Source organism: Chanodichthys erythropterus, chromosome 21, assembly GCF_024489055.1.
Source record: "Chanodichthys erythropterus isolate Z2021 chromosome 21, ASM2448905v1, whole genome shotgun sequence".
Lineage (NCBI taxonomy): Eukaryota > Metazoa > Chordata > Actinopteri > Cypriniformes > Xenocyprididae > Chanodichthys > Chanodichthys erythropterus.
Window position 1 is genome coordinate 5,349,537 of NC_090241.1, and position 12,980 is coordinate 5,362,516.

A 12,980-nucleotide genomic window follows, 5' to 3' on the forward strand; every position below is an offset into this window, starting at 1 on the left:
GGCCGACCTAATTATTGCAGCGTAACAATCCTTTAACGGATTTGAAAAATGTTAATGTATTGATAATGTGTTATGTGTATGCAAGAGCAAAGAGATGTGTTTTTAGTCTAGATTTAAACTGACAGAGTGTGTCTGCTTCCCGAACAATGCTAGGAAGATTGTTCCAGAGTTTAGGTGCTAAATAGGAAAAGGATCTGCCGCCTTCAGTTGATTTTGATATTCTGGGTATTATCAACTGGCCTGAATTCTGAGATCGCAATAAACGTGAAGGACTATAATGCACCAAGAGCTCACTTAGGTACTGGGGAGCTAAACCATTTAGAGCTTTATAAGTAAGTAGCAAGATTTTAAAATCGATACGATGTTTAATAGGGAGCCAATGTAATGTTGACAGAACTGGGCTAATATGGTCATACTTTCTGGTTCTAGTAAGAACTCTAGCTGCCGCATTTTGGACCAACTGTAGTCTGTTTAAAAGCCGAGCAGAACAACCACCCAGTAGAGCGTTACATTTAAGTATTTAAGTAAATAATTTATGTTGACACTTTTATAGCATTTTATTTTTTCCCACTCATAATGTATGTTTAGTTTTTTGTTACCATTTTAACCCTCTTTCTTAGAATTAAACAGGATGTTTTTGCTACAGAGCCTTTACAAATTGTATGCCAGCTACCTTATGATGTTATAATTGGATAACCTGCTTGTGAAATGAGTATCAATTTTAGCCGCTTTTCCACCATCAGGCCAAATGGTTCTAAGAACGGTATGGAATGGTTCCAGTTATATTTCCACTAGAGCTTGGTCTGGCACGGCACGATTACAAAGCATTCTTGACCTGGAATTTTCAGCATGGTTATCTAACTGTGCTGAAACGAGCTGGTAGAAGGCGTGTAGTGACATTGCCACTTAATGGCCAGCAGCCATATCACCCTGTAGACCAAGACTGGTTGCCGACTGAAGCAAAGCAGGGTTGAGCCTGGTTAGTATCTGGATTGGAGACCTCATGAGAAAACTAGGTTGCTGCTGGAAGAGGTGTTAGTGAGGCCAACAGGGGGAGCTCCCCCTGTGGTCTGTGTGGGTCCTAACACCCCATACTGTAACAAGCACCGTCCTTCAGATGAGACGTCAAATCGAGGTCCTGACTCTCTGTGGTCATTAAAAATCTCATGGCCCTTCTCGTAAAGAGTAGGAGTGTAACCCCTGTGTCCTGGCAACATTCCCTCAATTGGCCCTTACCAATCATGGCCTCCTAATAATCCCCGTCCATTAAATTGGCTCTATCTCTCTCTCTATCCTCTCCACTTACAGCTGGTGTGTGGTGAGTGCACTGGTGGATGCTGCACACTGGTGGTTAAGGAGAGATCTCCGGATATGATTGTAAAGCACTTTGGGTGTACAGTAGTACATATGAAAGCGCTAAATAAATGCCTCATTCATTCATTCACTCACTCACTCAAGACTGATCGTTTGTCTGTTGCCTGTTCTATTTGAGTGAAGTAAACACAAGTTGATAATAATAATAATAATAATACATCTATTTTGTATAACACCTTTAAAGGGGCTCTATGTAAGATTTTTACTTTAATAAAGCATAAAAATACCCCAATATGTTTGCAGATATTTAGGAAACATGCTAAGTTTACCTACTTGTTTCTCAGAAAGACAAAGCTACAGCTAGAAATTCTACTTTGAAATGTGCCTTCAGTGTCAGAATGTCTGTTTTTGTTTTGGTCTGTGCGAAACCTCGTGCTGCAGTTTATCCAATAGTATTTCGACATCACAGGTTGCCAGTTGGCGAAAAACACCGCATATTGCAGCCATGGAAACCAGCAAACAAACTGGTCAGAGAATCGGGCAATAACGTCAGCTGCGCGTTTCCGCTCTTCTCTGTCACGGTGAAGTGACACACACCCGCGCGGGCGCCTCCTCACTCTCTCGTCTCATTCGCTCCGGTTAAGTAGTGCTTGTACTGCGCATAATTTTAGTAATTCCCGCTGGTCTCGCGCTTTCGGTGTGAGTGCGAGACCTGCGGGAATTACTAAAATGACTACTGATCTATTTAAGTGAAGCGTACAAACCACGCTCAGTCTCAAAACAGAGACACAAGTACCAAAATAAGCACCTTCCTACGCTTAAACTGTCAAATACATACAAACGTATGTCAAAACCAGCGGCACAGGCAATCTTTGCGAATATTCAGATAAACACAGCCAGTTTTGAATCATTAAATAGCTAAAGAAAGCGAACCCATTATCGTGTGTAACATTATTGGGTCCGTTGAACACCGTTCATAAACTCTTAAAGGGACAGCAGTCCAATATTCCTGCTGCTGTCTGTCATGTTAATCAAAGAACAAGAGACAAAGAAAATCACTTTCTGCTCTTGACTGAATACGCTTTATAACTTTAATGGTAAGAATTATTTACAATAAAGACTACAGAAATTAAGGTAACCAATGTAAAATAACACTGAATGTTCTTACCTGAATAAAAACCCAGTTAACCCGAAAAACTTAGTTTCATAGCTCTCTTTATTCTATTGCATTTATTTGAGCTGTTTATATTTTATTACTGACTTTTACTTGTTTTTTTTTTTAATGAAAATAAAACTCCTCATTGAAGAAAAGTAGATTTTTTTTCTATATGTTGTCAATTATAGTTCAAGAAAATCGGAATCGGCAAAAATCGGTATCGGCCGATCTCACTAACAAAAAATCGGAAATCGGAATCAGCCAAGAAAATTGCAATCGGTGCATCTCTACTAAAAAGCCTCTGAATCCATCTAAATATCTCTATGAACAACAGCATATCAAACAGATAAATCAACTCATCAGCTTACAGTGTCTCCTCAGCTTTCATTGTCAATTGCGCTCCCTATTGTTGCTGGCAACCATATGCTGTAAAAGGTGGCAACCCGCGTCTTTGAACGAGGGGGCGGGCCAAACAATATTTTGAATTTGGACTGCAGTACCTATTTTGAACACTGGGTGTCATTCCTACATAGAGCCCCTTTAAAAGATGCTTTCTCTAAGCATTTTACAGGAAGCCAATGCAATGATGCCAAAACAGGGATTATATGGTCAACAACCCTAGCCCCAGATAGAATTCTAGCTGCTGAATTTTGCAGATATTGAAGTTTGTTAATACAAGATTTGGAAACTACAAAGAGAAGAGCATTACTATAGTCTATATGTTAGAAAACAAAAGAGTTAATCAACCTTTCAGCAACAGAAAATGTCAGCATAGATGGTAGACGTGCAGTATTTCTGAGATGGAAGAACGTGGTCTTAACAGTGTTCTGCACAAAAAGCTCAAATGACTCCAAGGAAACACCATCAACAGACAAAGCTAAAGATCCAGCATTTCACAGTGGATGGGGAGGTCCCACTTTATATTAAGTGGCCTTAACTACTATGTACTTACATCAAAAACTAAGTACAGTGTACTTATTGGGTTCATTTTGAATTGCAAAACACTTTTGCTGCTATTGAGTTGGGATACGGGTAAGGTTAGGGAAAGCTTTGGTGGTATGGGTAGGTTTAAGGGTAGGGGTGGGTCAACAGTGTAATTATAAATGTAATTACAGAAATTAATTACAGATGTAATTACATGCAGGTGTTTTTAAAATATAAGTACAATGTAAAAACATGTATGTACACAATAAGTGCAATGTATCAAATGATTAATTTAAATGTAAGTACACAGTAGTTAAGGCCACTTAATATAAAGTTGGTCCAATGGGGAGATCCAAGAAGCTTCACTTCAGATTTTTGGAAATATTCAAGCACAGGAAATTGTTAGACATCCATATCTTAATTTCGAAAATGCAATTGGAAAGATGGGAAATGTAAATAGCAACGCGGTACTCTCATACTGTCTGTAAACTCTCATACAAGGCAACGACTGATGCATTTGTATTACATTCCAGAGAGCTTTGTTCACAGTGGAAAATTAAATCAAATCTGTGCCGGCTGGGCCGTATCGGCACGAAATGGAACGGTTAAGCAATGAGAACAGTTTGGCCCAACGGTGGGAAAGTGTGCTTAATGCAGCAACTTTGTTGTCAGGTCCATTGTAGATGGCCCTTCTCCATCATTCAATAACAGAATGTTATTCTATCTCTTAAAAAGATATAAATATTAGTATAAAAACGTAATCTGTTCTTCTCTTTCTGTATTTCCTGATGACTTTCAGGTGCCCATCCCTATGACTGAGGGCTTAGATCCCATCTCCATGTTAACAGATGGTGCCACCATTGCTAAGTGGAATAACGAGGGTTTGCCAGGTGATAAGATATCTACTCAGAATGCCACAATCCTGACTAACTGTGAGCGCTGGCCTCTGCTTATTGACCCCCAGCTGCAGGGCATCAAGTGGCTCAAGAGTCGCTATGGCAACAGCCTGAAGGTCATTAACCTCAGCCAGAAGGGGTGAGCGGTTGGTGAACATACAACAGAAATTACATCCCAAGAGGTTTCACACAATGTGAAAATAGTGACCTTATAAGTATTACATAATATTTTTTAGAATATTTATAATTATTATTAATTTTTTAAATAAAGATTTTGTGCACAATAAAATAGGACATTTTCATCAAAATGCAATAACTGTCTCTGTGTACATTTGATGGATTTAATCCTTATGGATAAAATCGAAGCTTGTCCAACATTCTCTCTCCTTTTTACTTAAAAAATGCAAGTAAATGCATTGCTAATGCCATTTCATGTTGTCTTGGTGTTGTCATTTATTTTAGAAACTTAATTTACTCTGTGTCTGTTTTGCTGCAGGTATGTGGATGTGATTGAACAGGCCGTGGTCTCAGGAGAGCCTGTATTGATTGAGAATCTGGAGGAGACAATTGAACCGGTTATTGATCCACTGCTGGGCAGACACACCATCAAGAAGGGCAGGTAGACCAGCACAACACAACACCACAAAATATATTTACAAAAACACTAGTAAGCAAAAAGTATCAATATAGCGAAAATATAGCAATATAACAAACATTAATCTTAGCCTCGTCATGCCTCTTTTCTCCCCTCTGCAGATGTATTAAGGTGGGGGATAAGGAATGTTATTTCCATCCTGACTTCCGTCTGATTCTGCACACTAAGCTGGCAAACCCACACTATAAACCTGAGATCCAGGCCCAGACCACCCTCATCAACTTTACTGTCACCCGGGACGGGCTCGAGGACCAGCTACTCGCGGAGGTGGTCAGCCTGGAGAGACCAGACCTCGAACATCTGAAGGTGTGAATGTGTGTGTGAGACCTGAACAAGCTTTTGAGTAAAGTCTTACTGATAGCTATCTGTGTGTATTTGTGTGTGTCTGCAGTCAGAACTGACTAAACAGCAGAACACATTTAAAATCGAGTTAAAGCAGCTTGAGGATGAGTTATTGACACGTCTCTCTGCGGCTGAGAATAACTTCCTGGGAGACAACGTTCTGGTCGAGAAACTCGAGAGCACTAAACATACAGCTGCTGAGATTGAGATGAAGGTTTGTATATTTTCAACTATTTTTCCTGGAAAACCAAATATGTGGAAATCATTGTCAAACATTTCTCCTTCCTCCACATTTCTCACTGACTCGCATTAGCTCTGTTCCAACCCAAGTGAGCTGCCTTGCTACTGAAGGCATGTGCATGTAACGGATCCTTAAAGGGTTAGTTCACCCAAAAATGAAAATTCTGTCATTAATGACTCACCCTCATGTCGTTCCAAACCCGTAAGACCTCCGTTCATCTTCAGAACACAGTTTAAGATATTTTAGATTTAGTCCGAGAGCTTTCTGTCCCTCCATTGAAAATGTATGTACGGTATACTGTCCATGTCCAGAAAGGTAATAAAAACATCATCAAAGTAGTCCATGTGACATCAGTGGGTTAGTTAGAAGTTTTTGAAGCATCGAAAATACATTTTGGTCCAAATATAACAAAAACTACGACTTTATTCAGCATTGTCTTCTCTTTCCTTTCCATTGAATTGATTCCATTGAATCCATTTCATCCTTCTATATTAAACTGTGTTCCGAAGATGAACGGAGGTCTTACGGGTTTGGAACGACATGAGGGTGAGTCAATAATAACAGAATTTTCATTGTTGGGTGAACTAACCCTTTAAGATCGGAGTAGGATCAGATGGAATCTGCTGACATTTTGTCATTTCTGCACTGGTTTTGTAGGAAATCTTTTGTGGGATTAGATTACACTACCATTCAAAAGTTTGGTTGGCCAATTTTTTTTCCTTAATTCAGGAAGGATGTATTAAAGGCAAAATATGTAAGATTTTTGGATTAAAATATTCAAAAAACACTAGAACATTGTTATATATTTTGTTGACTTGTGTACTTATATTATCCCAAATGTTTCCAAGAATGTTTAAATAAGCATTTTTAACCAGGACATAGACCATGTCCATGCGTCGCCTATCAGTGACGTCATACCTGCGTTACTCTCGATTTCCGTTTGGATACATTTATAGACAGAACAATAAATTATTGTTATATAGCTCAACATGTTTAGTCTTGTTTAATGCTCCTTTCTTGATTTTCTGCGACTGCATGTTTTCACCATGCCTCAGAGAAAAACAATATTTTGTCAAGTAGCTATCATAGCATAATCAGATGCAGCTTTATTTTTAGTAACAGTAATACAGCATTTTAATTTTCAACACACTCAGATGTATCTAATATGATAAACACTTGCTGCTGAACTACACACTTGATATTATAGCTGAAAAAATAATCAAATTAGCCAATATACAAAATGAACATGATGTTTATTTATGTGTAATGTGGAGAACTTTGTGAGTAATAGACATCAGTTCTGTGATATTTGAGTTCTGTGGTCACAGATTGGCCCAAGCAAAGTATTGTATAATGTAGCATAATTTTGAACAGTCTTCGTTGTTGGGAGCGTTGATAGGCGCTCTGAGCTTCGGGACAGAGCTATTATTGTTGTTTTTTAACCACATTCCCTTGAACATTAGACAAGCCAGAGATTTAGAGTTTTCTTTTCCCTTTCTCACACTCTTTTTAGTTGGCATTTGTTGTTTCTTCTCAGTTTGATTCAGCTTTTGTGTTGTGTAGGTGTTGGAGGCGAAGGTTAATGAGGTGAAGATTAACGAGGCTCGTGAACACTACCGGGCCGTGGCTGTCAGAGCATCCCTCCTCTACTTCATCATCAATGACCTTAACAAGATCAACCCCATGTACCAGTTCTCCCTCAAGGTGTGGCCTTGTTTGTGTGTGTCTGAGTGTGCAGTCTGTAGGACAGGTGTTCAGGTCTTCCTGGAAATATTTAAAGCTGAGGTGTGTAATTTGTGCACCATTATCGTCAGCACAAAGTCCCTCTCCCAACTCAACTTGGCTGATATAGTGTTTGATGTTCGAAAAAAACTACAGAATCAGTCTCACGCTTTTCAGGGAAATCAATTCATTTTATTGTTTCATTAATTCCATTGACTTTGCTTTTGTGTGTGTGTGTTTGTGTTATCTTTGTTCTGCAGGCATTTAACGTTGTGTTCCATAAGGCAGTGCAGAACGCAGATGCCTCTTCAGATGTAAAGACCCGAGTAAACACGCTGATAGACTGTATCACCTTCTCTACATTTAATTACATCAACAGAGGCTTGTTTGAGAGAGACAAGCTCACCTTCGCAGCACAGCTTACATTTCAGGTAACACACAAACTCTTACTGTCATTAAACACTCTTAACGGTCTGGGTAAAACACACACACTATAATGGATGGGTGTGTTTTTTTTTGTTCTGACATACTTTTTGTGGCGTTTGTGTGTATCAGTTGTTGTTAATGAGTAAAGAGGTGGATCCTCGGGAGCTGGACTTCTTGCTGCGCTTCAACATTGACCATAGTTACGTCAGCCCAGTCGACTTCCTTTCCAACACCGCCTGGAGTGCTGTTAAAGTAAGCACAAACCTAGAAACACACACACAAACACATGCTCAAAGAGGTGTCAGTTATCACTTGCAACACTCCTGCTGTCTTCCTGCAGGCAATGAGCTTCACCGATGAGTTCCGTGGTCTGGACCGGGACATCGAGGGTTCCCCCAAACGCTGGAAGAAAGTGGTGGAGTCGGAGTGTCCGGAGAAAGAGAAACTCCCTCAGGAATGGAAAAGCAAGAGTTCGCTTCAGAAACTCATCCTCATGAGGGCTCTCCGACCCGACCGGATGACGTATGCTGTCCGGTAAGTCTATGACATGCAGTATGTGTTTAATAAAGACAGAATGAAAGGGATAACAGAATTGTAGGGAAACAGATTAAAGTAGTTCACCCAAAAATTAAAATGTCGTTTGAAGCCCATTAGACTTTCGCTTGTCTTTGGAACACAAATGGAGGTAAATATTCTCTTATGCTTTTTGTCCATCCATTGAAAGTCCAGACAACTGAAACTTTCACACATTATAAAGTACATGATTAAAATAATCAATATGAATCAAGCATGTGTGAGCATCCGTTTACCATATTTAGAGAGCTCTGTTTATATAAGCCTAAATTAAATCTGTTCATCATATAAAGCAGTCGTGTCTCTTCAGAACACCTGGATTAAAATGGACTATGGATCATTTTTGCAACGTTTTGAAGTTTGAAAATGTTGGTTGCGTTGACTTTCAATGGGTGGACAAAAAGAAATAGAGAAATACCATCATTTATTTTTTCGAAGATGAACGAATGCCTTATGTGTATGGAACGACATGAGGGTCAGTAAATGATGACAGAATATCATTTTTGGACTGACCTGTTAATAATCACACTAAATAATGTTTTAAAATCCTCCTGAGACCCAAGACTTTTGACTGTAGTGGACATTATACTATAGCAAATTTCACTGACAATGTACGTGTCACAGTTTTAAGTCTGTCCTGTAAAAGAGCAGATTCAGGGCTTTTCAGAGATACCAAATGTTTGGAGGTTTCACCATAACTCCCTCTCCTTGGTCTTTAAAAATGAAAATGAAATATGATATTTTGTAATTAACATTTAGATCTGATTAATTTTCAAATTGTTTATCATAAATCATCACCTCAGGAAATTGTTATGGGGCTTCTAATCAGAATACGACTTTCTGTTACGAAATAGGATATCGGTTTCATACGTCCATTGTAGTGGACACCAGGACTTAAAGCATGTAAATCAGGCATTTTGGGAGACAATAGGGAAGAGAGGGAATATGGAAAAAATTGATGAAATATGAAATATTAGATATTATTATGAAAATGTTTCCAATTATTACTCCCATTATTACGCTTATTTTTCATTACATGTTGCACTAAAAACATTATTATACAAATTAGATATAGTGTATAAATGCATTGTATTGAATGGGAAAACCCATTTATGGCCATTTTACACACATTTCACATAAAAGAAAACAGTATATCAAATCATTCTATTATATATTTCGTAACATAGTTGAGAATCATCTTTATACTGTGTTTGGTTAAAGAAAATCCTGAAACCTAAAAAATTCCATTGTTTTTGCTTTTCATGCCTAGTTATTTTTTAAAATAATGTCCATTACAGTGGACAGCATAACATATACAGTACAGTTCAAAAGTTTGGAACCACTAACATTTTTAATGTTTTTAAAAGAAGTTTCGTCTGCTCACCAAGGCTACATTTATTTAATTAAAAATACAGTAAAAACAGTAATATTGTGAAATATTATTACAATTTAAAATAACTGTTTTCTATTTGAATTTATTTCACAAAGTAATTTATTCCTGTGATTCAAAGCTGGATTTTCAGCATCATTACTCCAGTCTTCAGTGTCACATGATCCTTCAGAAATCATTCTAATATGCTGATTTGCTGCTCAAGAAACATTTAATGTGTACAATTGTACAAAATTTTTTCAGGATTATTTGATGAATAGAAAGTTCAAAAGAACAGTGTTTATCTGAAATCTAATCTTTTGTAACATTATAAATGTTTTTACTGCCACTTTTGATTGATTTAATGCATCCTTGCTGAATAAAAGTATTCATTTCTTTAATTTCTTTTCAAAAAAATAAAGATAAAAATTCTTACTGACCCCAAACTTTTGAACGGTAGTGTATAATGCTACAGAAGCTTTGTATTTCAGATAAATGCTGTTCTTTTGAACTTTCTATTCATCAAGGAATCCTGAAAAAAAAAAGTACACAACTGTTTTCAACATTGAAAATAATCATAAATGTTTCTTGAGCAGCAAATCAGCTTATTAGAATGATTTCTGAAGGATCATGTGACACTGAAGGCTGGAGTAATGATGCTGAAAATTCAGCTTTGCATCACAGGAATAAATTACTTTGTCAAATATATTTAAATAGTACACACAGTTATTTTAAATTGTAATAATATTTCACAATATTACTGTTTTTTACTGTATTTTTAATTAAATAAATGTAGCCTTGGTGAGCAGACGAAACTTCTTTTAAAAACATTAAAAATCTTAGTGGTTCCAAACTTTTGGACTGTACTGTATATATATATATATATATATATATATATATATACACAAACATGCCTGTGTGTGTGTGTAGGAACTTTGTGGAAGAGAAACTAGGTGTACAGTACACCGAAAGCAGGAAGATGGAGTTTGCACGTTCTTTCAAAGAGTGCGGCCCTGCTTCCCCTGTTTTCTTCATCCTGTCCCCTGGAGTGGACCCCCTAAAAGATGTTGAGTCCCTGGGTAAAAATTCATACTGGCTCTTCTTTTATCTCATGCATAACCCAGTAAAACCGTAGACTGTAGTTCCGAAAAATTAGTGTGTGGACTGACATTGTGAAGAAAGCCTGTGTGTATTTCTGTGCATGTTATGTGTGTTTAGGGAAGAAGCTGGGTTTCACTATAGACCTGGGGAAGCTCCATAATGTGTCTCTGGGACAGGGCCAGGAATCTGTGGCTGAACTTGCCATGGAAAAGGCCTCTAGAGAAGGCCACTGGGTCATTTTACAGGTGTGTCTTTGTGTATGTTATCTGTATATTTCGGTTGTTTTATTCATATATCTTATGCAAGTGCATGCATTTTGTCTAGAACATTCACCTGGTGGCAAAGTGGCTGGGAAGTCTAGAGAAGCTTCTCGAATGTTGCTGTGAGAACAGTCACCAAGACTACCGAGTGTTCATGAGTGCAGAACCCTCTCCCACTCCACAGGAACACATCATTCCACAGGGAATTCTGGAAAATTCCATCAAAATCACTAACGAGCCACCCACAGGCATGCTGGCCAACCTACATGCTGCTCTGGACAACTTTGATCAGGTAAACAACATGAATAAATGTCTCAGGGTGACATTTCTGTTTTTATCATGCTGTGCCGGTGGCTCCACCCCTAGTGAAATGCTATTGGTCCAAAATCCTGCTTAAATAGCTGTATTTTATACATCAAATATGTTCTGATAGGCTGTGACGAACAAAGGAACACAATTTTGTAAGGCTTCAGACTTGTCTAGGATGAGATGTAACAAAAATCTTTGCTTATGTGTATGATTAAGCCAAATGAGAACACTGAATTACAGGAACTCGTTTGATTACATGCTAATTTGTTTGTGTGCGTCCATGTGTGCAGGACATACTGGACCAGTGTTCCCGTGAGCAGGAGTTTAAGACCATCCTGTTCTCTCTGTGTTATTTCCATGCTTGTGTGGCTGAAAGAAGGAAATTTGGGCCACAGGGTTGGAACAGGAAGTACCCATTTAACACAGGGGATCTCACCATATCAGTGAATGTGCTCTATAACTACCTAGAAGCCAACTCACAGGTGTGTAATTAACTGTTAATTAACAGAAAACAAACTTCCCCATTCAGATCTCGAGAGGTTTCACTACATCTACTAATTTAAACAAAATGTAATCTTAATGTATTGATTCCATGTACTGGTAACTGATATAAACGTGTTTATTTTACTAATATGGTGAGAGAGTGTGTATGTTAACAAACTTGTGTTGCCCAGGTACCATGGGAAGACCTTCGTTACCTGTTTGGTGAGATCATGTATGGAGGTCACATTACTGACGACTGGGACAGGAGGCTATGCAGAACCTACCTGGAAGAGTACATGCAACCTAATCAGGTACAACACACACACACACGCACACATGCACGCTGAATGACTGCAAAAACACTCTACAAAGAGTACCACCACTGTAGTCAAATACAAGTCAGCATGGTAATATTGTATTTGATTGATCAGTCCATATTGGATATTTATCAGGGATATTTACTTTTGGACTCTTAATTTAAGATTTAGATTAAATTAGTGCTAGATAATAGCAAAAATATCAGTAAATAGCACTATATATTATGACAAAGAATCATCGTTTAAGTTTGCGTGTTGGTGTACATTTACAAAGGATCATCTATTTTTTATAATGCACATAATGTTGTGATGCTTCAATCCACTTCTAGCTTTTAAAACGATCTTAGTTTTTACTGGGGATGGACTATATATTGATAAAATATAATTATTACTTTTTTTAATTAATGTATCTTTAAGTTACTTTAACTGTTGTCTAATGATCACTTAAAATGAATCTTTCAAAACACTGATAATTTAACACTGTTAAATGTAAGAGCAAACCTCAAAATGAATATCCATTACATTACAAAATTCACTTTTAGCAATAAAAATGATTGATTTTAGTTTTTAGTGTTGTATTTTAAATGTACTAAAACAAAATAGTATTTAATCGGTAACACTTTACATTAAGGTCCCATTAGTTAACATTAGTTTGCATTAACTTAACTAATATTAAGTAGCATTGAGCAATACATTTGTTATAGTATTTATGTATCTTTGTTAACACGAGTTAATAAACTACAATTAGTCACTGTTAGTACATGCTTAGGTCCATTAAATAATATTAATGACTTTTGATTTTAATAATGTTGAAATCATCTATGATTAATACATGCTTTAGAAGTATTTTTCAGTGTTAGCTCATGTTAAAGGTACAATATGTAAGACTTTT

The 12,980-nt window shown here is 37.4% G+C and overlaps 1 protein-coding gene across 3 annotated transcripts in view; it reads left to right on the plus strand.

Moving 5' to 3' along the window:
* Positions 1-12,980, plus strand: part of dnah9l (dynein, axonemal, heavy polypeptide 9 like) — a 53,020-nt gene that overhangs the window by 34,702 nt on the left and 5,338 nt on the right. For all 3 annotated transcript variants that reach the window (XM_067372898.1, XM_067372899.1, XM_067372900.1), the window contains 13 exons: positions 4,194-4,429; positions 4,787-4,909; positions 5,047-5,251; positions 5,337-5,501; positions 7,092-7,232; positions 7,511-7,681; positions 7,806-7,928; positions 8,017-8,210; positions 10,549-10,697; positions 10,837-10,964; positions 11,044-11,271; positions 11,579-11,770; positions 11,963-12,082. In XM_067372898.1, the coding sequence (XP_067228999.1) occupies positions 4,194-4,429; positions 4,787-4,909; positions 5,047-5,251; positions 5,337-5,501; positions 7,092-7,232; positions 7,511-7,681; positions 7,806-7,928; positions 8,017-8,210; positions 10,549-10,697; positions 10,837-10,964; positions 11,044-11,271; positions 11,579-11,770; positions 11,963-12,082 (2,175 nt within the window). The remainder of the gene's footprint in view (positions 1-4,193; positions 4,430-4,786; positions 4,910-5,046; positions 5,252-5,336; positions 5,502-7,091; positions 7,233-7,510; positions 7,682-7,805; positions 7,929-8,016; positions 8,211-10,548; positions 10,698-10,836; positions 10,965-11,043; positions 11,272-11,578; positions 11,771-11,962; positions 12,083-12,980) is intronic.